Here is a 24,091-nt window from a genome sequence, read left to right on the forward strand (position 1 = left end):
CCCCGAACCTATGCTAGATCGTCGGTGCTCATCGTTATTTATCCTATGCTATTCACTCATGTGGGAATGTTTTATGGTTATGGTCTATGAAGCACGGAGAGGGTTCATGTCTTACACCGACGCGCACTTGACACGTGTCAGACAATGAAAATATGTTATTTTTGACACGCTGAAGACACGTGGAAAGGGACACGCTGGCATTTTTAATATCATTAAAAAATAAAGACCTGCTTACCCCTTTCGATCAAACCCTAAGCACCCTTCACTCTCGTCTAGTCCTCTCCAATCTTCAACGTTCGGCCCCTCCCCGCCGATCGGACGACGCCGGCAACCGCCATCACCCTCTCCGATCAGACGACTTCGGCGACTGAAACTCCGATCAGACCAGCGGCGCTCGCCCTCCGTTTTGGTTACTTGCTGTCTTGGTTTAAAGGTTTCTCCCTTTCTTTTTTCTTTTTTGTGTTTCAATAATCAATGTTTGAGGAATGTTTCGACTGCTTTGACAGAATATATATATGTATATTTGCTTTTTTGTTTATAACTCCATATTAGTACGTAATCCCAACGGAGATGCTGAAATCTATATGAATTCTCTAACGTATCGCGGTGTCGTGTTGCGTGCCGGTGTTTGTGCTTCCTAGGTTATGGTTTATCTGAAATTTGTTGTTCTTAAAGTCTTTCAGATATGGACGTCGATCATTATGCTATTCTTGGGTTACCTTCGGGTGAGCAAGGTGCCAAGCTGACAGAGAAAGAGATATCTAAAGCGTACAGAGCAAAGGCTTTAGAATTGCACCCTGACAAGAGACCAGATGATCCAAATGCCCATGCCAATTTCCAAACGCTGAAGTCATCCTACGAGATTCTAAAGGATGAGAAGGCAAGGAAATTATTTGATGATCTTCTAAGAGTTAAGCGTGAGCAGCATCGCCGCCAATCTGAACGTGATTCTAAACGCCAGAAAATGATGACGGACCTTGAAGCAAGAGAACGATCTGCATTTGCCCCCGACCCTGCTGCAAAAGAGCTAGAAGAGGAAGAAAAAATTGCCAGAAAGCTAAAGGAAGAGATTGCAAGAATTCGAGCAATGCACGCAAAGAAAGGAGCACCTACAACATTTCCACCAAAGAAGGAGACTGGGGGAGTTGGAAAGAAGAGTGATGGTGATGCTGGACCTACAATGGACAAAGAGAGGATGCTTAAGGTTTCGTGGGAGAAGATTGGTGAGGATTACACTGCAGAGAAATTAAGAGAGATGTTTTCGAAGTTTGGTGAGGTTGAAGATGTTGTTATTAGGCATAACAAGAAGAAAAGTTCCGCAGTAATTGTAATGTCGAGTAAAGATGCTGCAGTTAGTGTTCCCATTAACTTCTTTTTCCTCATGTTTTCTCTGTTTAGCTTGCTTTTTCTAAAACTATAACGAGAACTATTATAGTAATCAGACTTGGGTTTTATGTTGTCTTTCAGGTTGCCTCTACTAGGGCTGTGCTTGGTGATCTATCTAACCCTTTGCTAGTTTTGCCTCTTCAACCGGTTTCTTCAGTTGAGATGCCCAGTGCTGAGAGATCACCGGAACATAATCGATTGGATAATTTGGTAGGAGCTGGTTACCAAGCATTTGAAGATTCCATTTTAAAGAAACTCCAAAAGGTATCTCTCCCTCTCTAAGTTCTTCTAACTTTTATTTTCTTGCTAGTAATGAGACTAAGGGTCATGATTGTTCCAACTGAAGATAAATAAAGAGGGGGAATGGTCATAACTGATCTAAGAATAAGTTCTTCAAAAGAAGGTATTAAAAGCGGTTAAGAAAAAAGTTTCGCCCAGCTCTCTGCTCTATTCTTCTTTTGAAGGATTTTCTTGCTCCTCTCTACCAAACAAACCATAAAAATAGTACTAATAGCATTCAAACACAGGGCAATACAGCTTTTCCTTGAAAATGAATTGCACAAAGTAGACTGTATGGGTGGAACTTGGAAGTAAGGAAAAAGGGAGAACGGTTGTGTAGAGACTTTAGAACAAGAACTCTAAAGACAAATTTCTCGTTACTTATCTACTCGCTTTTTGAAACTTATCTTATTTGTATCCAACCGAACAGACCATTGGTAGCCATAATAACATTCAGCAACAAGACAAATAACTTTCCTTTGAATCAAGAGCTACGAAGGAGACTAAATTGACTATTGGAGACATCACATGTTAATAACACCACAGAATACCTTTTTTTTTTTCAAAGGAAATGAGTCTCTTTATTCATATAATTGTAAATGAAAGAGACTAATGCTCTAAGGACATGAGGGTTATACAAAGAACGTCAAGCATAAAGCATAACTTGGATCAATAGACGCACTCGACATCTCAACTAGGTTGACACCCCCTTAGCGTCCTCATCATATCCTTCAAAACATAACATCGAAAATCGCTTGAGGCTTATATATTCAGACCTTTCAAATAGGGCGAAAAGACTAGATCACTAGCCTTACAAAGGAATCAACAACGAGCATACTGAGGGCCTAAGACAAAAGTGCAAAAGGGATTAAAATCAAAGCCAAAACAAAAATTAAGCTGGGAAGATAAAATCTCTCCAATTTGAGTAGTTTTATCTTAGAATACCTATAACTAACCAAACAAACCAAACGTAGACCTAATAGCATTCAACCATAAGACAAATATCTTTCCTTTTGAAATAAGAGCCAGGAAGGAGAGGCCATACTGACTATTAAAGACATCATATATTGATAACACCACTGAATACTTTCCACTAAGTATGAATGAAGGACACTCCAAAAATAGTCCTTCAGCATTCTCAATGTGTTCAAACAAAGGCTACCCAAGTTAGTCGGGGAGCACAGTATCATTACCTAGTTTAGGATCTCCTAACTCGTATTAATCAACTTGTAGAAAAAAGATAAAGGAGCTAATATTAAGCCACTCATCAAGTATATACGTAATCTTTTGACTTTTTTATTTAGTATACTTTCATTTTCAAAGAGCATAAAAATATTCTCCATTTATTGTAGTTTATTATCTCTATCATTTTTTACCCTTAAATTTCTTCTGTTAACTTAACAGGCTGGTGAGAAGCAAAAACAATAAGTTAGCGCTACAAGGATCAGTTGTACGTGTAGCACCATATGAATTGAGAACACCCTTGTCATGGATGTTGAGGTGAAAGAATAGTTTCTTGATGCTACTTTTCGGTTTGAATCAATTTCTATATAGTTTGAGGAATTATCTTCCCAACTTGTCACTGTTTTAACTGCAGACCTTTGAGAGGTACCTTCAGTTGTGGTTTATGCATGAGAATCATGGTCAAGATGAGAGCGATACCAAGTAAAGTTTTCTCATTAATAATCTGACTCTTGTTCATAATAGCAATTCAATTGAATAAATCTTGACAGAAAGAACTAACACTCAAGTTACGAGGATCGTTTATACTGCTGAAGTTTTGTTTGTAAGTGCTGTACTGTATCTTATTCCATTACTCTATTGAAGGTCGTTTATAGGCTGAATGATTCATACAAGTCAAAAGGTTTGAGTAGCTAGCTAGTTTTACTTCTTGTAGAAGTAATCCTTAGTAGCATTGTATAATTTCTCATCTGTACTTGTATCATCGAACATTTCTAACTCTTAACACTCTGTTCACTTGGTTTCCCCTCTATTTATTTTATGGCATTGTTGAGTTGATAGCTACATGATATTGTTTTCAATTGTTTTTTGCTTCTGGGAATGTAAAAAGTTACAGCAAGTCAAATAGCAAGCACTACGTTAGCATTCAGTGAAGCATTGCAGATCTTTACTGATACAAGTCATCGTTAATCTCGATCTGGTAACTAATAGTTATAGCACAATCTTATACTTTAGCATACATTACCTTGAGGTTCAAAATCGACATGCAGACACGAAGAGTTGGTGTTATAAGTTGCACTATAGTAGGGTCCAATTTCATATATTATGGCTAGCAAAGAGACATACCCTCAATTCCTCAGTGGCAGCTCTTACCATGATAGATTTTGGCATTGATCCCTCCACCAGCTAGAAGAGTGGATTTGGTTGTGATGTGTTTTGCTCCTGGTTTCAAGCTGGCAATTTATCCTCAAAGTGCTCGTTTTGCTGCTATTGGCATAATATTTGGCTGCTATTTCAGATATTAGTTTTTGAAGTCGTTGATTGTTACTGGCTGTTCTATAATTATTATGTTTTAGTTACTTCAGTTTTTATGTAATTCGGTTTCAATGGTAGGAAAAATCACAAGGTTTGAGTTTGAATTATGTATTTTTCTTCCAAATGAAGTCATTGAGTTCTTGAGACTGAGTCGCAGTGTTTCAAACTTCAGAACTGTTTAATTTTGGGTATGTTCAATTTCATTTGGATGATTGACATGGTGGAATTTGACTTGGGAGGATAATGTCATTATTAACACCACGAAGAATAGGTACAACATTCTCAGGAGCATAACTTAACTAGTATATGGGTAGAAATCCTGCATTAGGAGCAAGCTACTCAAATAAGAGATCTAAGAAGTAATCACACCTGACACCACTGGCCAATACCCTCTTAAGAAGGGATATTATCCTTGAACACTATCCTTGTTTATGATTGGTTTTCTTTGGTTCTTTTAACATATAAAATTATGAATCATTCTTTGGAAGTAATTGATGAGTCATATCTATTGAGCTCTCGCTTGTGCTATCAAAAACCATAGACCGAAATGCATGTGATATTTTATATCCTATTTTTGTTTGGTTTAGGGTTTATGAAAAATATTCAATGATCTGAATAAACTATAATATGTGGTCTAACGGCCCAGGAATTGAGTTGAAATATCATTTTATGAAGCTAGGTATTTAGGAAAGAAAACTCAATTGAAATATCATTTTATGAAGCTAGGTATTTAGGAAAGAAAACTCAACCATCATTACAAATAAGAAACTCAATAAATCCGTTCTTTGATTTGTTATCTGTAAATGGTGGTTCCAAAAACTTTTCCTTTTAAAAACTGGTCTCAAAATTCTTTAACATCATAAAATTTGTTCTATTTTATTGCAGTTTTCCAAAAATAATTTTCTAAAATATGTCAAACAACTGTAAATCATGGAACAATTAAAAAATTGATTTTAGGTTATATATTTAAGGTTTATATTTTACTAGAAGAACAAACACCAAAAACTAAGTGGATTATCTATATTACAAAAAAAAAAAAAAAAAAAAAAAAAACATGAACGCTTACTAGAATAAAGAAGCTTGTCCAAAAGTCGCTACAAATTTCTTTTCTAAGGAATGGCAAAACGCTTGGAAGAAAATAGGTTAGAGAAATGTGAGTGAAAGCTTGTTTCCCATTTTTTGAGTGAAATAGAAATGAAAAGAAGATTTTGTTGTAAGGATATTATGGATATTTTATATACTTATTTGTCCTAAAAATTAAATTATTGAGAAATAGTTTCAAAACTCTTTACGCTCCTAATTTTATCTTATTTTTGGATTTATCAAAAATAATTTCACTGATAAATAGGAAGATCTTGTCAACTGCTGTGCTCTTCCCAAGATCTTGGTTTTATTAAATCGGAGATCTGTTTCTAGTTCGCACTAGGATTCTAATTATAGATGTGCACGGGGTGGGATTGGACACCACCCCTCTCGTCCCTATTCCCACCTCCACCCCTCTATACCATTCCCCATCCCATAAATTTTCCCACGAAGAATGGAGGAGATTTTGTGGGGATCAGGTTCCCCGTAGGAGAATATTTACCATTTTGTTTTTGTTTTCTTCTTTTTGATAAACAAATATAAATAAATATAAATATAATAAATATATAATATATACATATACTATATATATAAATATATAAACATATACTTAAATAAATAAATAAATTTATTTCTTTCGGAATGGTGAATACATTCCTTACCTTGACCTTGAAATGTAAACGGAAAAATGTAAGCTCCATTCCTTTCATTTCTCGCTTATTTGGAGATTCTCCATCTCATTCAGAACTGGTTCTTGCAGGCCCTGATCTTGTGGGATAAATATACATCTCTATAGATCCATTTGGTTTATCTTTAGTTATGCAACCGCGAGGTTGAGACCTTCTTTAGATTGGTTTAAGGTAACAATATATCTCCCGCATTGTTCTCCAAGATATCCTCAGTCCATAGAGGATGGGGAAGATTACATATGTGGATGGTTATGTCTATCCAAACCACATGGTCTTTGCATTAAAAAAAATTAATCTCGTAATCTCCAAGGTTGAACAAATCAGTGTTGTCCCTGAGTTTTACAGGATCGTAGACGTGTAATAATGCTTTGTCATCAAGAAAAAGATCGATGGAATACCGTGTGGTCATGTTGATTTGAATATTTGAGCAAATGTCTGATCAAGAGTCCTGAGTTCTTTTTATCTGTACAACCACCATCGATTGCCAATCGAATTTGTGGAAGACTATGATTCGAGGCTTTGGGATAATGGGCTGAGTAGGGAGTGATTTTTTTTGGCTTGGGGTATTAATTGGGTTTTGTTTGGACGGTCCTTTTGTAGTTCATGGGTTTGTCTGTGCTTTTTGATGAAGCGGTTTGGTAATCAGAGATCAGTGAGAAGGAGAACCAGTCCCGTTTATGGTCATCTGAAGGTATGAAGGTTTTGGTTCGACGGCCTGTGTGATGGTAGAAGGGAGTTGAAAGAAGAGGCCATCCAATTTATTGCTCTCCGAGAGAGCTTTAGAATTTGAGAAGTTTTCCCTTGTTACGGTAAGAATCACCTTCTGTGGCATTGTCGAGTGAAGATTTTCCAATTAATGTGAATGGATCGAGTGAGGTACGAGGATGGCAGTGGGGGAACAGCGGAAGTCATGACGGAGATGGGTTATTGAGAGTTGATAGGTGGTGGTGTTGGGTTCGGGGTGGGGAGAGGGGAGGGGAGGGTAAGAGAGAGAAGAGAGAGTTCTCACTCATACTTTTTTGGCTTTTTTATGCCTGGGTAAAGAAGTTATACTGTCATTGATTAATGTCTTATCCATTAAGCTAGGATAATGACGGAATTTACAACATTTTTTAAATCATGGTTGAGAAAGTGAACCATCCATTTTTGTAATATATTCTCTCCAACTTGATCTTATTCTTACTAATTTTGACTTAATAATGCTACAATAGAAGGAAAGAACACAACAAGCAGGAGTATTCATAATAACATCAAACTGAACTCTTCAGGAATTCTCAAAACTGTTCAGAATACAAGATATGATATGACATCAACTTATATAAATAGACAAGAAAGAGGAATTGGAAAGGGCCTTTTTATAAGAACTTAGATGCCCCTAAAAGTTGTTGAGCATGCCCTAAAGTAGAACAGATGCCACAATCCAACAAATAATTAAACATTATACAAACATTGGAAGAGCTTGATGTTCTTTGCTAAAAGAATGTAGTTCCCATTCTGACTTCACCTGGAAAGAGGCTCAACTGTGAGAATGAGATGGACACAACTTTTTTTTCTTTTTGGGTCTTTTATTCTTCACTCTGAATTTATGCAATATGGAGAGAAGGGAAGGGAAGAAAACTGAAAGGGGGGAGAGACTGAAAATAACATTTCTCCAAGCTCATTATGATCTATCTACGCGGCCTCTTAAGGGTATATAAGAGCTTTGGTTCTTCAATTTGCAGATTCTCGGCTGTAAAACAGATCAAGAGTCTTTGCAGGTATACGGTGCAGAAGTTCACGAGGGAAAATACGAAGCAGTGTCCATGCCAGGTCAAGTGATTGGAAAATGTTTCGAGTATCGTAAGCTCCTTGAGTGACAAACTTCCTCTCAAATTTGTCCAAAAACTCCAAATAGAGCTGGTTTCAGAAAGTTGTTTTAGTTTGTTGTTATCAGAAAGGAATTTTTCAAGTAAAACAATTTGCATTGAAATTAAAGAAAGATATAATATAATATACCAGATCCTCAGAAGAGAGTGCTTCTTCTCCGACCACGGCTTTCATGGCCTGAACATCCTTCCCAATTGCATAATTTGCATAGAGCTGCAGGTTTGCGGGATCATAGATTTTTAAGACAAATAACTTCTATCGCTGGCTCAAAGATGGACCTGTAAAACTATAACAAAGAAAGCTCACCTGGTTGGATACATCAGCATGATCCCTACGGGTCATTCCCTCACCAATGGCACTCTGCAGTCAAAGAGGATGTTTTTTAGTACATTATGAATTAGTCTATGCTTCTATGCTTCTAAAATATCATCAAACAATACGGAAGAAAATTACCTTCATGAGACGAGACAATGAAGGGAGGACATTAATTGGTGGGTATATCTGGCCAAGCCAAGAAGATATTTATGAGATTCAGAGTCAGGAAGAATACTTGTAAGTAACAATTATCATTGATTATAAATTCATGAGAAAGTAACTTCATATCTCTGGCAACATGAAAACTATTAGTAAAAAGCTTTTCCAATTTTTCTTTGGGTAAACTAATTCATGGAGTGACAATTTAACAAAATGTCGCAGTAGGTCACAGTTCATATCCTAAAGAGCCATGGCCAAGCCACATAGAGAATAGATTATGATTGAAAATTTCCTCCACCATCCACCTTCACATGAAAAGGACCGGTTTTTTCTGCTTGCTAGGATATGTATGTTATTTTGTGGGATCTTTGGAGCGAGGGAATAACAGTGTTTAGAGGTTTCGGAGAGAGACTCCTAAAATGTTTGGTCCCTCATTAGATTACATGTTTCTCTTTGTGCTTCAACTTCAAAGAGCTTTTATAATTGTTCTATAGATTCTATTTTGTACAACCGGATCCCTTTCCTTTAGTAGTGTTTCATTTTTTGGGGGTTTTCTTTTTGCATGCGCTTGTACTTCACATATCTTCGCAATAAAAGTTGTTTTGATAAGAAAAGATATGTACAACTTTATTTTTCTGAGTTCAACAAAATGGCCGGTGGGAATCCAAATTTCTCACCTTTAAACAGAGCTACTCTCTTGGCATGGCTTGCATCAATTTTCTTCTTATTAAAATCTTAACTTGAATGTATTTATGATTTTTTCAAAAAAAAATCTTAGTGAAACACGAACATTTTACATTCCCATTTCAACTTTCATAAAATTGCTCAATTTCTTCTAAAAACCTAACGTCTTTCTGATTATAATAAATGTAAAATTGCATGCTCGCTATACACCTAAAAACACGATCATGACACATCTTACCTAGATAGCACCAATGATTACATCTAATGGTTGATATTATATATATATATATATATATATATATATATATATATATATTGCAATTAGTAAACAAGTTATATAATATAAATCTTAAGCACCACAAACTGACCTGTCTGTTGTAGAGCTGCCTGTCGATATAGATCTGTCCCTCAGTGATATAACCAGTAAGATCGGGAGTAGGATGTGTAATATCTAATCACCCACAAGAACCCCAAAAGAATTAATTAAAATGCTAAAGAAAAAGTTCATTTAATAAGACAATAAGCACAGATTGACGAGGCATTACCATCGTTAGGCATGGTGAGGATTGGGATTTGAGTGATGGATCCTTTACGTCCTTCAATACGTCCAGCTCGTTCATAGATTGTAGCAAGATCAGTATACATATAACCAGGGTATCCACGCCTTCCAGGCACTTCCTCTCGTGCAGCAGACACCTGCAAAAGAAGTCGGCCACCGGTTTCACATCATTATGTTCGTAGAGGAAGAAAGGGCAAGGAATTGGTTACTAGTGAGTTGGGTGAATAATCCAATGGGCAGGATGATAATCTTCCGTAGTTTTTGGTAATTAGATATTAGTTATGAAAGGAGTTGTTTTACAGTTATTAAGTGTTGTTTTACAGTTATTAAAAATTATGTGTTTAAATAAGAAGTTATTCTGTAAGGATGGGTAAGTGACCTTTCAGTTAGAAGTGTGCGTGTTTCTCTCACGTGGGAGGAAAAGTCTATGTAATACTTTAGTATTCTGTAATGAAGAGAGTTTATTTCAGTACCTATCAGGAACATCTTCCAAACTTGAATGTTGCCAACCACAATTATTAGGATTTTGAATGAATTCTGAAATTATTTTGGAATTCTGAAATTTTAATGATATTAACAGATTATATGCTCTTTAAATTAGTTTGAGAAGAAAAATAATAATTTAGTTAGTTAAGGTAATCAGTTTCTTCACTCTGTTAATTTAAGAAAGCTGCCACCAACTAAAAGAAATTTTTTAAGGGCAAAATCAATAGAACTACAAGTTTGGTCCTAGGTAAAAAAAAATCCAATCAAAATAAAGCCCTAAAAGATATGTTATCACCTAGTCCACATTTAGTTACATATGACAATAACAATAACTTTTTAGTGTCGAATACATCAAGCAAAGCCTTTATAAGCATATAAATGCATGATGCATCAATTCATTTACTATGAATTTTGTTTTACTATAAAATTGATATATGTTTATCAAAATAAATATTTTAATAAATGCGGCAAGGTGCCGTGTCTTGTCCAAGAATTTTAAATAATGGCATGTGGTTGTGTCCGTGTCGTACCTATATCCGTGCTTCTTAGGTTACAGGGAGTCAAGTAGAATAATGTTAAGAAACTGCAACTTAAAAGGTAAATGCATCATTGCATTACCTCACGAAGGGCATCAGCATAAGAACTCATATCTGTCAGTATGACAAGAACATGCTTCCCACATTCATATGCCAAATATTCAGCAGTAGTAAGAGCAATACGAGGAGTGATGATACGCTCAATTGTAGGATCATTAGCCTGTAAAAAGAAAATACAGCTCCAACATTTAAGAATAAATAATCACAACAAAGTATCATCAGTTGATGTGTAAAGAAAAATACCAGGTTCAGAAATAGGGTCACTCTCTCCATTGAACCATTTTCTTCAAAATCACGTTTGAAAAATTGAGCAGTCTCCATGTTAACACCCATAGCAGCAAAAACAATGGCAAAGTTGTCCTCTTCACCACCCTGTAAATCAAAATTTTAAGTTTAAAAAGATCTCTCTTCACTAAAACAAGCATCAAGATTCTTAAATCAATAAACCAAGGAACTGTCTTAAAACCAGTAATCGATTATCCAGTTCACATATATTCCAGCATTGTAGTAACTTGCATGGAATTGCAAATTTGGTTTGCAAAGCTAGGAGATTACATCCTTTATAATTTGATGGAAACTTCTTAGAACTTAAAGGTCAAATTCATTCTATTTTTAATCATTACAAAATTATTTTACACATTTATTTAAGGAAGTATAGTCTCTTCTCTGGAAAGTTTAAATAAAAAAAACTTTAGAGGACACATCTAGAATGCAATCCCATTTTCCAAACTGGCTTTTTCAGAAAGCAAAAAACACATGCCTGCAAAATTATACAACTGTAGCCCATACCTCAAGAAGATCGTTGGATTTCTCCAACCGTTTTACTAAGCCAGCTTGACGACATATCTGGGCAGCAATTTCATTGTGAGGAAGACCTGCAGCTGAGAAAAGTGGGATCTTTTGCCCTCTAGCAATGGAATTCATGACATCAATTGTTGAAATTCCAGTCTGTATCATTTCTTCAGGATAAGTTCTCTCACTAGGGTTTATAGAACTCCCTAAGGAAGAAGAACAGCACATAAGAAAAATAAAATATAACAAACTGGATTTACTGAAATGGAAAAAGAAGGAAAATGATTCTCTGGATTTCCAGCAACACACCAGAAATATCCAAGTATGCCTCAGGCAAGATAGGAGGACCATTATCAATGGGTTTTCCAGAACCATTAAAAATTCGCCCAAGCATGTCCAAGGAGACTGGAGTTTTCAAAACCTACAAATAAGATACAGACAGAAGTAATGAGCAATAAAATTAAGTGTAACAAGATTAAACTATAAAAAACCTCAATGAATTAAAAAAGAGATACACCCTAGAATTTCTTTATCAATTTCGATTTTCCAAGACCCGGTGGCTAGCAGCAGAATTTACACAAAAATAGATGTCCAAACAAAAGAAAAAAGATAATAGGTAATCATGGAGCTAGATGATAATTTGAAGTACTCTCTGGACATATGATTAAAAAGGAATAGACATGTTTTTAAGAAAAAACCTTGGACACAAGCTAGGCTGTTGGTCCATTTATGAGCTTCAGTGATTATAACCTAGCACTGTTTGTCTCCTTCTTGCAAAACTGTTTCTTATTTAATCCCTTTGCACAAGACTGACGGTTCACAGAGAAAAAGGAAAAGGAGAGAGAGAGAGAGAGAGAGAGAGAGAGAGAGAGAGAGAGAGAGAGAGAGAGAGAGAGAGAGAGATTTGCGCAAATTCATTTGACAAGATAAATTCCGTTAATTATTATATTTCATATAGGGTTTGTACCTCTCCGGTAAATTGCACGGTTGTATATTTGTTATCAATTCCAGATGTTCCTTCAAATACCTGGCAATGTAAAACAACATAGCCAAATAAGAATATAAGTAGATGAACTGCTTTCCATGAATAAACAACAAAAAGAAAGTGAGGTAGCACAATCTCTGTAGAAAGTAACCAAAAAACATCAAGTATCAATTAATCAAAACCAGTGTATAATCTAAAAACAAGCACCCAAACGAAGGAGAGCACATCATTCCCTCAACCTCAATCTTAGGAAGGATGTCAGAATGATAGTGAAACTGTAAATAAGACACAAAGGCTCTGAAGAAGATAACCTGAACAACAGCTTTCTCCCCATCCACTTCCAGGACTTGACCACGCCTGGTTGTTCCATCTCCTAGACGAATATTAACAATCTCCTGAAATTTAGGTCCCTGGCAATTTGAGAAAAGAAAAAGTCAGTCACTAGATCCTCTATAAACATACTTGAAAAACTAGAGAGAGGATCCATACCTTGACTTTGTCCAGAATAACCAAGGGACCAGCAACTCCAGAGACTGTTCTATATTCTGCAGCAAGAAAACCAATCAAAAATCATTTACACAGAACAAAGGTTCCAAGAACTTTGCAACTCAAGCTTATATTAATTTGATCAAAAGAAAAAAAAATGATAGCAAGAATAAGGCATTGAATTATAGATTTTGGTTGATGAATCATGATACTTGTGTAGAGCGTTAATTTGGAGATTGTAAGTGCCATTTATGTTCTTCAGTAGCTTTCTAGAGATTGTTGGGGTTTTATCCTTTCTGATTGAAAGTGAATTGCATTGGATATGAACTTTACGAACAATAACAACTATGATGGTTTTAAAATGTGAAAAAAGGATAAGGCATTGAAAAACCTACCCATTCCAATCTCCAGCGTTCCCTCCTCTGCATCATGATTGTTTTGTTCCACACCCATACTTAAATCACTAAAACACCAAGAACAAAGATAGCAAAACCCCAAAAGTTAATTGCAACAAATTAACAACAAAACTCAATTGAATGCATAGCTACACATATACTCAAATCACCTCCAATCACCAAAGAACAACAAGAACACAAAACTATCCTCGAAATCAAATGGCTACAATTCAAGACCACAGAAAAAAGCAAGTTCAGATCAAACAAGTGTAATCAACTCCTATAACCCTGAAGAGACAAATATAAGTACATATTGCTAAGGAAAACGAGAATCCGAGGCAATCAAAAGAAGATTAAGAACATTTGGGAATTGATCATGGATCTGAAAGAGAAGAGGAAGATTCAAACCTGTTGTTTTCGCTTCTCCTGATCTGAAAGAGGAACCGAAGGCGAGGAGAGATGTGGACAGCAGCGAAGAGATGCAAACTGGGATCTGACGGACTACAAATATTATTATTAATAATTGAACAAAAAAACTAAATTTCACTTCCTAATATTTCTTTTTTCCTTATTTCTTTTAACAGCTCGTCGTAACTCGTAGACACAGTAAATTAAAAATTACCTTAAAATCCAAAACAAAATTTTTAGTTATAATTAAAATTAGAATATCATAAACTATAAATATCAAAATCATATTTTAACCTGAAAAATATTAAAATTATTATTTTATTTTTTGGCTTTTGATTTTGTTAATAATTTAATTCTAATCCATATATTTCAAATAAAACTTAAATCCATTATTCAAAACTTATTTTATCGAAAATTTTCAAGAATAATAGCTTTTTTACTACAAGTATGCTTTTTGTAATTTCACAAAAGAATATAAAACTAAAATATAACAAATAAAATATACGGACCAAAATATAACAAAATTAAAAAAGTTATAATTTAACCAAAAATACTTAAAATCGTTTTTTAAGAAAAATACCTAACCTTGATAAACATTTTTCAAATCAACTGGTGAAGGAGAAATTCATTACAAATATTAGGCATTGATTTAATTTATGAAATAAGGATACGGTAATAAATGGTTAGAAGAAAAAAAAGGATATTATTATAAATAAAAATAGAAAGAATATTTGAGTTTTATTAAATGCAAAGTGAGGTTAGGTTAGTAAAGAAATGGAGGAAAATATTGGTAACTATAAATTATAAAGAGATTCTTGCGTAGCGTCTTTCTGAGGGGTAAAAAAATGTTCTTGTTACGTGGCGAATATTGATTGGTCCACGAGTAGCAATTTTGTTCATTAACTTTTTGGAGAGGGTAAAATGACAAATATACCCTAAGGGACCCGGTTCATGATCTGTATTGAAAGTTAAATCTTTATCCTAACATCGTGATCTGCATGGGTGCACGTTGGCGAAGGGCCAATTCGTGAATCTTTTTATTTTCTTTTTTCTTTTTTGGCTTCATATGTCCCCATTTGTTGGTATTTGGTTTGTAGATTCAAAGCTTCCATTTCTTTTTCTTTTCTTTTCTTTTCTTCTTTTTTCTTTTTTCTCATAGATTCGAACCCTTTGGTTTTTAGGTGATGTTTATATATTCAATATTGTAAGCCTAAATTTATAATTTTGGAAATTGATCAAGTGGGGGTTTTAAGAAAGTGCTTTGAGAAGTGTAAAGTTTAGGTCACTTTGGTGATCAATGTTGTCTAGCTGGAGTTCGGAACTTAAAAAAGAAGGTCGAAAGGTTGGAGTCAAATTCGATAGATCAACCAACTCATAAAAGATGGTGTTGATTGTTGAATGCTTTAGACAATTTCTGAAGGACAACGATTTCAGGTAGACGTTGAGGCATTGAAATGTTATTTATTTTAAAACCATTTGAAATCCTGCAAACTAACATTTATATAAAGAGCCTCTCTACTACTCATTTGAATATATATATATTTATATTTATATATACACTTCTCATGAAGTTCTCTACATCTTCTTTCTCTATGTTTTGTTTTCGAGCTAGAATATCAAAGAGTGTTTTGTATTCTGATCGGTTCTTGTGTAGCTCCAATTGATTTTTGGTTGTTTTATCTTGAAGACACTGATATATCAGAATTGTCTACATCCAAGTAGCGCAATAAAACATCTTAAAGAGAACGTGATACACAACTCAGTCTTTTCCTTAACAAGTTTCTGTTTTATAGAGTTAGGCCGCATGTTTTAGGCGTTCAACTCCCAAGCGGCAAAATCTAGGTGAAAAGGTCTAGGTGTGTCATTTTCAATGCGACAAGCACCGAGCAATGTAGTCTAGCCACCCAAATTACAAAGCGATTAAAGTATCAGGTGTTCAAGTTTATGTTCAAGCTTCATGGTCTTAGCGTCCAGATTCAGGCGCCTGATTCTAATCTTAACGCATTGTTTACGATACCAGTTATAATAAAATCTAAGTGCCTCCATCTTCGACTCATTCTCATTATATGATATACCTTTCAAAGCCATGTTGACTTTAGATCTACACCTTCTCTTCCAAACAAAAGGAAAATAAAATTATTAAAGCATGTGTTATTTTAGCAAACACTATTTTGAAAAGAATATTAATGCATGTGTTATTTTCAAAAAGTAAGCAAAAGGTTTCCTTTGTATAATTTATATTTGAATGGTCAAAACATGCCTTTTTCAAGCTTCAACTTGTGTTTTTTTAAGGGAAAAAAAGATATTGCATTGTTTATGAACAATATACAAAAGTTAATGAACTATTTTAATACTAATCTGAAATTTATATAAATTCTACTCCAAAAGCGAAGATATTCAAAGAAAAATTCTATTTAATCTGCCAATTGATCACCATGTTTAGGTTGCAAAAGCCTAATCGAAAAAAGTTTCATTAATGGTTATTGTACTAGCTAAACGGAACCCAATTGACCTATTATTCACAATATCATGTTTATGAAGAAAAAAAGAATCTTCCAAAAAAAATTATTATAAACGATAAAAGGATTAAAAATATTTACTAGATATAATGCAAATTTAGATCTATCAATAATTGATATTTATAGATTTATATTACCAAACTGAATTTGAATCTTAAACTTTTTTAAAATAAATCAATTTTAGACATAAAATTGATGCAATAATGGTTAAAAAGAAATATTAATTTAATTAAAGGTATAAATTGATTCACCAACAATGATTTAACATTTTAGTTAATTAAAATAGTTTTCGGGTTAAATTGATTTAAGATAGTTTACGGGTTAAATTGATTTTAGGATAAATAATTTGACCCTTAAACTTCTAGAATGGTATCAAAATTTTCTCTAAACTTTTAGATGAAAATCAAAATTGCAACAATAATTGCACCCCAATATTCCATAACTGTTGCTAATTGCAGGGCGGACGGAGAATCAAATCTAAGTAATAATAATAATCATTTCGCTAAACTCATCTTCACAAAATTTATTCAATAGTAAACTTTTGTTATTTTTTTTAAGAATTATAACTTCTGTTACTCTGGGAGTGTTCTTTTAAGGATAAATTTTGTTTGTTTGATCGAACGTATTAAATTTGTTTTATTGGATGTTTGGATTAGTTTAATTGAAAAAATAAGTTATTTTAAAAGAAAAATTTAAGTGTTTGGAAGTCCCTTATAATAATTTTTCTTAGGTGCGTTGGTATTTTGTCAAAAAGATTTTATGAGATTATCTTTTATTAATGAGTTATTTAATTCCAAAAAGATCAAATACCTTCCTTTATTTTAGAAATCTTATATTATATATTATCTTTTTGAGATTATTTTTAAGGAACACTACGGAATTTGTGAGTTCTGGTACGACTACGAACGAAGAAAGCTTTTGGAACTCTTAGTCAAATCTGCATTGCAGTAACTATGAGCGGAAGAAGGTAGTACGATAATCTATCTATGGTCTCAATGTGTTGATCTATGATGATTTAATGATAAGCAATGTGAAAGATGAAACCGTGATCAAAGAAGTCACCTTACACTCAGGAGAGTATGAAGACATCATCAAGAAGATGCACTCACATGTTCAGGGAAACCTAAAGTCTTAAGCTAATAAGCATGTTAAAATAGTCATATATTTGAGCAGAGATCACTTGCTGTATTAATGTATATTGACTAATGTGAATCGTAATAATATTACTCATTAGGGTTGTGCACAGTTTCCAGACGTAGGCGACATTTACCGAATTGATTTACCAAAGTTTTCAGTATTATTTTTTCTGCTGTCCCTTTAACTATTACAACAGTTAAAGAATTAACTAAAAGTTTATTTGATTATTTCATACTATTTTTCAAAGTATATTTTAAATAATTTTCATAAAAATGAGTTTAAATAAAAATAAATTTACTCAAACATATTTTTTTTTAAGTCAATCCAAACAGATAGATAATATTATTAATTCAACTTTTGCAAACTTGGGTTCAAAAGCTTGTAAAAAAGAGTAGTATAAATTCATCTGATGTATTCAAAAGATATTTAGTATAAATTTGAAAAACATTTCTCTATTTTTATATTTAATTCAGAAAAAAAAAAAGAAAAAGACGTTTTTATTAGATTCTTATTTAAAAATGGGGGTTTTAGTTCTTGAGGTGATTTTTGAGTTTTGGCGTTACATTTTTCTTTCTTTTAAAATTGATTTGATTTTGTGAAAGTTTTTCTTTTTTATTCAATTTCTTTCTCCAATCGAAGATTGCGATTTAACATCAAGGTCACGTCCACTTTTGTTATTTTTGTTTCTTTTTCTGAAGAAAAATATCCCATCTCTATTTATGTGTATATACACAAATCGTTAAAGTCAACACAATGAAAACTTGACTTCATAAAAGATAATTAACAATATAAAACTAATTTCATCAATCATACATACACAATAGTCAGCATAATAGAAACTTCCCTTCATAAAATTAATTAACAATAATTTCATCAACTTTTGAATAACGTTGCCTTTATTAATATTCAAATTTGTTTAACTTAGAGGTCAAAATTCGTTTTCTATATCGAAACACTATGTTTCAAGGTATATAATTAAACCTTGCATTGACATTATTCTTGACTAAGACTTTCTTAAACTATAATACAAATTTGTGCACTTTCATAATCCTTCTTATTCTAGATTTTTAAAATAATATATTTTCTCTCAATTTCTTCCAACCAATTTCTAACATTTTAACAAATTTGTGAGATAATTTTTTTGTTGTTACTGTTGTTTTATACTTAGACCAAAATTTAAGTTAATGCAAATAAAACTACTTCTAAAAGTACTAATAATATTTATTATGATTTTAGAGGCAACTTTAAGCAAAATTCAATTCAACTTTTAAGAACATCTTATAAACAATTTTATTGTTATAGGTTCGTTTTTTTACTTAAGTCTTTATATTTTCAAATCATTTATTTTTTATTTTTTTCGTTCATTTAATTTTAAAAGGTTGTCGATTTGGTCCTACATCATTTTGTGTTCAAATTCTAACTCAGAACAAAAGGATTGATTTAAAAATATATAGAAACCAAATCAAACATTTTAGAAAAAATATAAAAACTAAAAAGTTTAGAATCCACGATGAATAAAAACTAAAATTATAAGTACCAATATTGAGTTTAAACCCTCTCATTTAGAACAATAATCCTTCAAAAATTGGTTTAAGTATTTAAAAAAAGTGTAAAAAAGATAGTTTTAAACATTTAAAAAGTCGAATTCGAATGATAACTTGAGTCTATCAATCGAGCAAAACTACCTCCCAAACATAAGAAATCTAGAATATACGGATTCGTCTAACGTAAAAATTATAAGTTTGTGAAAATTATTTTAACAACTACAGTGTTTGTTTAAATATTTGGAAAAAAAAAAAGAAATCGAAAAATATTTACAAAGATAAGATAATTGTTTTGTACTAACTATTTCATGAGTTTTTATACATTTCAATATTTTTCTTTTTTTGCATTTTTAATACTTGTATGTATTTCATGAATAATAGTGTTATAAGAAAATGTCATATGATTTAATAATTACTAAAAAAATTCATAAAGATTTATAAATCATTGTTAAAATTGGATAAGATTTTAAAACTTATTATCCAAATGAAATAATGTAATTGAGAATTTTTAGACTCATTTAATTATTAGAATTTTAAAACTCAATACAATGTTTGACAAGAGCGTACTATAAGATTGGCGCATCCTCGTCGAACGATCCATGCTTCGTTCAGCTCACTCACACTTGTAAACTACGCACACATTCACTTTGATTCAATTCAAAGCCATGGCAGCCACTCTTTCCGTCCGTCCCAACCCTCTTTCCGGCGGCGCAGCCTTTCCTACACTGCCAGCTCACCGTCTCGTTTCTACCTTCCTCGGAAAGTTTACTCCATTGAAAGGCGTTAGCATTTCACAAGTCTTTCAAACGCCGGCGATGACGGCCACGCTGGTGCAAGCCGGCTCGAGAGCCGACGACTCTACGCCATTCGAGATGTCCGTGGACAACGCTCTCAAGGTTCTCGGAGTTTCTGATGCGGCCTCGTTCGATGATATTCTTCGTGCAAGGAATTCGATTCTGGCCGATTGCAAGGACGAAGAAGAAACTGTGGCACAGGTAGAAGGAGATTGATTTTTCATCTTCGTTTGGGCATTTTTGGTTAATTAGGGATGTAACTATTGCGTCCCCTTTGATTTGAGTATTGGCATTCAAAATTTCGAAGTCCGATTGATTTGGTAATCATTCATACGATCTTTTTGTTTTTGTTCTCTCTGTTCTTTTGGGTACATAATCTGATCACCATGGAGCTTGTGAATTCCTTGAGTGAGTAGAGCTTTCCTTTTGTTTTTTCTACACCATTCGGCTATTTTCACTTTAACTATTTGTACCTGTTTACTGTCAATTAATCTCTGACTCCGTCCACATGGTCCAATTTATGAAGCCCTGAACTTTTTTTCTAATCCCACTTTTGTTTCTTTTGCCTCGTTTTTAGGTCCTTGAAGGTTTATAAGTCTGAAAAATATTTTATTCATAAAATGTAGTTTGAATCAGCCTAAAGGGAAGTAGAGGGAACTGGTGAGGCTAAGATGAAGAGTTAAGAAAAGTTGCATGGCTCTACAATTAGATTCGAACATTGTATATGTTGGAATTCCTTGTCTTGCTGACTTAAGTTGTATTCTTATCTTAATCCGATATTATTCTATCTAATAATATAAAACTGCTCCATCTCTATCTCTATCCCCGTGAACGTTGCTAACACATAGTTAGTGAACCACGTAAACTTATGTGTCGATTCTCTATTATTTTAGGTTGTCTCTTTATCTTTAATGGTTGACTTCTTTAACGGTATTCAAATCCTTATTACTAGGCAGTATTTGGACAAAATACTGTACATGGCTTAGTAGATTTATTTGCAGTTCAGTTGTTATTATTAACGGCACTGGACATGAACTTATCAAAGTTTTTTATTTGGTTTTGTTACATGATTGAAATTCAATATATGTTTTTCGATATAATCTCAATCATCTGTGGTATAGTCTTTCAGTTCACTTGTGTATCTTGAACCTTGTCTCTCCATTGTTGGTCACTGCTTCTGTAATGTGATTTAGATTGAGGCTGCATATGACATGTTACTAATGCGAAGCTTGACTCAGCGGCGAGCGGGAAAAGTTGTGAGTAGCAGGATACTTTATGCTGATGTCAAACACATCAAGGAGTCAAAGACTCGCTTAATGCCTCAGTGGCTCCAATCTACACGGAAGAACACACAATTGTCTATTGAAACGCCAACTATTAGTGATTTTGGCATACAAGCAGTTGTATATGGAGCTTTGATGGTTTTAACTTATGTAAATGGAGCAGCCACATCTACTATGATGAAATATGATGGGGCTGATGTTCCTGGACTAATCTTAGCAAGTAGCTTTGGAGCTTCCTTGTACTTCATGACCAAAAGAAACGTGAAGCTTGGTAAGGAGTTCTGCTAATGACAATTCTTTATGCTTTTAGTTTTTACAAGATTGAAAACATCTAAAATTTCATGAATTTGGAGAACAATCAAGGAATTGCACCATTTTCTGCTTGCATTTCTATCGAGGTTTTCTGAAATAGAACTTCAGTTGTGTTCTTCACTTGATTTTAGAAAGGGAAACTTTGATGGTTGGAGGAACATGTTTTTCCCTCTAGTTGGGTGTTTTTTCTCCCTCCTATACTTCGAAATAATTTTATTCGTAATTTCAATCGATCTTAAATTTTATCCTCATTACTGCTTTATTGTTGGTTTTTTCTTTAAGAAAACCTTTTGTTTTCTATTAGCATTTTTACCATCAATTTTGAAAACATATTCAGATATTGCACTTTCTTACATAATAATTATTATAATTATCTAACCAATTTCATTGAAAAATAATTCTAAGGGACTAAATTTAAAATTTATTTAATGTACAAGAACTAAAATTGAACCATTGATAATATATGAACTAAAATTGAACGAACTTCAAAATATGAGGACTAAAATGGCATTTAAACTATATTCTTTTATGCTACAAGTGGTTATTTAAACTATTTTATGACATATATACAGGAATCTTGACCGAAATAAAATGATTTTGATTTCTTGTGCACAAAATTATGCCGAGATATACAGATCTCACACCTTGGAGCCATATAGATCGTGCAATGTTCATATGATAATATTTTCAATTAGCTCCGCTGTTGTGCTTTGCAGGAAAAGCATCCATCATAGTCATAGGTGGGCTTGTGGCAGGTGCAGTAGTTGGTTCAACAGTTGAGAATTGGTTGCAAGTAGGAATCGTTCCTTTCCTCGGCTTACAGTCTCCTTTCGCTGTGATAAGTGAATTTATTCTCTTCTCTCAATTTTTAGTCTCTCTTTACTTGAGTTAGGGATGACAGAGGCACTGGAATTAAAGCTAAAACTCTATAACAATGTAAATTCATTCACATGTTCATACATTAGGTTTTTGAGAATGTGTATCGTTGCATAACATGCATATTGTACAGAGGGATAACAGATGACTCTTGTAATTTACAACTTATACAATTCTTGACATAGTTATGAACAATTTACTGTCCAAGAAGTGTTTAGATGTCCATGTCAACTCTTTGTGAGTTCTTGAAACTTATAAAATCTACAGTTTAGTGCTGTGTTTATTTAGAAATTTGAGACATGAATAAAGAGATATCGATTCTGTTCAATGCTGATTTAGTTGTGTCTGCAATGCAAGATACGATTTTGAGCTGTAGATTGTGGATGTGAAAAGAATACAGGGCCAAGTATAAATATATAAAAGAATTTGATTCCACTTTGTGATCATAAGAATTTTATGGGACGAAGCGTCATGATGGAGATAGATTTAGGCCTACATCTTTGTTTTCTTCGCAGTTTCCAATTTTATAAATTTTCTTTTTACTACAAACACAGTGTGGGAGAATCGACAATTTGACCTCAAAATTGATGGTTTAAGTATTATTCTAGTTGAGTTATGTATATTTTTTTTCTTCTTGAGTTCCATTTGAGTTCGATGTCAATATTTCTCAAAATTAGTTTTGTTTTTTTTTAATGCAATTTAATCAACCATTTTGGTTTGTTTGTTAATGATTTGGTTTTAAAATAGTTGATAACCATTTTGGTTTGTTTGTTAATGATTTGGTTTTAAAATTCATACTTTGTTCACCCATTGTTTCTTTGATATTGTTTTTACTTTTATTCAACCAAACTTTTGAATTCTTAGAAAAAGTTTTCGAAAACTAAAACAACGGTGTTCAAAAACTTGTTTATGTTTTTTTTTAATAAAAAAATTACCAAAATAAAAGTTTTTTCTTAACAAAGACGAAAATTATTGTAAGGAAATAGGGGAAAGCAATTATAATTTTTTAAAAATCAAATGTTGATTAAATATAGCTTCCATATTCTTTGTTATTCATTATTTTATTTTGAAAGTTATACTTGTTTCCTCATTATGCTTTCGTCATCTTTTTAATTTTTTTTAAACTTACGGTTGGAAATCAAGTTTCTAGAAACTGTTTTCATTGTTTATTAAAATTTGGCACTTTCAAAAAGTGCTAATAGCGCAAAACAAAAAGACAAAATGATTATATTACAAATTAAAATAGGTAACATGCATTTAAATTATGTACCTGAACAATGCAAAGGATAGATTATAGGTTTATATAAATCTATTTATTATTTTACATGAAGAGATTTTGGAGTAAAATAAAGATTGAACTTTTTACTTTAAAGTATAGTAATATGTCTTATTTATGATTTATAGATACACAATATCAAGAGATTTTATAAGCCTTTAAAGTCGTGATAAAACAGATAACTCAGTTCAAACCAAAGCCAACAATCATACATTTAAAGCTGATGCGTGAGAGTATTAACAAGGGTGTATATTCATATTATCAGTAGGATTACTAGTAAGGGGTATGATAAAAGTCAAGTAAAGGATATTGGTCATAGATAATGAAAAGGAATTTTAGGAAGTAAATCATTCTTTTTATATCCACGAGTGTTCGGACCAACTTACGCATACCTCGATTAATTTCAAAGGACAACCTATTTGTACAACATTTATCAAGGAAACTCGTAGGAAATCAATTCCTAGATAGACGGCTACCATGTTTAGAAAGTAAATCATTTTAACAAGAATGTCAAGGGGCGAACTCGAGAGGAGGCCTTTTCAAAAGGCTATTATTATTAATTTAGTTTTTTAATTGAAATTGTAATATAGATAGTAGAGAATTGAAGACAGTTCCTATGGGTGAAACAAAGAGCCAGTGAAAACACCTTACAAAGGAATTAGAATTCTTTCTAGCCATCAAACCCG

General features: G+C 33.1%; 3 protein-coding genes and 1 long non-coding RNA gene across 9 annotated transcripts; 3 read left to right on the forward strand and 1 right to left on the reverse strand.

The window, feature by feature from the left end:
* Nucleotides 1-225: 225 nt before the first annotated feature.
* Nucleotides 226-3,690, forward strand: LOC103490264 (uncharacterized). 4 transcript variants are annotated; one of them, XR_007823686.1, is made up of 5 exons: nucleotides 226-433; nucleotides 676-1,351; nucleotides 1,468-1,650; nucleotides 3,070-3,165; nucleotides 3,263-3,690. XR_007823686.1 is itself a non-coding variant. In XM_051090238.1 (4 exons), exons 2-4 carry the CDS (start codon nucleotides 686-688, stop codon nucleotides 3,091-3,093), a joined length of 873 nt encoding a protein of 290 aa, XP_050946195.1. In that variant the 5' UTR covers nucleotides 226-433; nucleotides 676-685; the 3' UTR covers nucleotides 3,094-3,690. The 4 variants fall into 4 exon arrangements, 2 of the variants coding, with proteins under 2 accessions (XP_050946195.1, XP_050946206.1); XR_007823687.1 differs by having other exon boundaries at nucleotides 684-1,351; XM_051090238.1 differs by having other exon boundaries at nucleotides 3,070-3,690.
* Nucleotides 3,691-7,169: 3,479 nt separating this feature from the next.
* On the reverse strand, nucleotides 7,170-13,820 carry LOC103490265 (V-type proton ATPase subunit B 2). 2 transcript variants are annotated; one of them, XM_017044998.2, is made up of 16 exons: nucleotides 13,665-13,739; nucleotides 13,427-13,479; nucleotides 13,257-13,324; nucleotides 12,865-12,920; nucleotides 12,687-12,785; nucleotides 12,358-12,417; nucleotides 11,700-11,811; nucleotides 11,388-11,596; nucleotides 10,842-10,970; nucleotides 10,621-10,758; nucleotides 9,503-9,653; nucleotides 9,326-9,408; nucleotides 8,253-8,300; nucleotides 8,106-8,159; nucleotides 7,929-8,012; nucleotides 7,170-7,829 (listed from the first exon to the last, which is right to left on the reverse strand). In XM_017044998.2, the coding sequence occupies exons 3-16, from the start codon at nucleotides 13,312-13,314 to the stop codon at nucleotides 7,644-7,646; spliced, it is 1,467 nt and encodes a 488-aa protein (XP_016900487.1). In that variant the 5' UTR covers nucleotides 13,315-13,324; nucleotides 13,427-13,479; nucleotides 13,665-13,739; the 3' UTR covers nucleotides 7,170-7,643. The 2 variants fall into 2 exon arrangements, with proteins under 2 accessions (XP_016900487.1, XP_008447926.1); XM_008449704.3 differs by lacking the exon at nucleotides 13,427-13,479 and having other exon boundaries at nucleotides 13,665-13,820.
* Nucleotides 13,821-14,841: 1,021 nt separating this feature from the next.
* Nucleotides 14,842-15,707, forward strand: LOC127151020 (uncharacterized). Its single transcript, XR_007823688.1, has 2 exons — nucleotides 14,842-15,098; nucleotides 15,458-15,707. It is a non-coding gene; the product is annotated as an uncharacterized LOC127151020 (long non-coding RNA).
* A 3,704-nt stretch (nucleotides 15,708-19,411) lies between these two features.
* Nucleotides 19,412-22,380, forward strand: LOC103490266 (protein CHAPERONE-LIKE PROTEIN OF POR1, chloroplastic-like). 2 transcript variants are annotated; one of them, XM_008449706.3, is made up of 3 exons: nucleotides 19,412-19,859; nucleotides 20,852-21,212; nucleotides 21,970-22,380. In XM_008449706.3, the coding sequence occupies exons 1-3, from the start codon at nucleotides 19,530-19,532 to the stop codon at nucleotides 22,143-22,145; spliced, it is 867 nt and encodes a 288-aa protein (XP_008447928.1). In that variant the 5' UTR covers nucleotides 19,412-19,529; the 3' UTR covers nucleotides 22,146-22,380. The 2 variants fall into 2 exon arrangements, with proteins under 2 accessions (XP_008447928.1, XP_016900466.1); XM_017044977.2 differs by having other exon boundaries at nucleotides 19,421-19,859; nucleotides 20,897-21,212.
* Nucleotides 22,381-24,091: the final 1,711 nt, after the last annotated feature.

This window comes from Cucumis melo, chromosome 1, assembly GCF_025177605.1.
Source record: "Cucumis melo cultivar AY chromosome 1, USDA_Cmelo_AY_1.0, whole genome shotgun sequence".
Taxonomy (NCBI): domain Eukaryota; kingdom Viridiplantae; phylum Streptophyta; class Magnoliopsida; order Cucurbitales; family Cucurbitaceae; genus Cucumis; species Cucumis melo.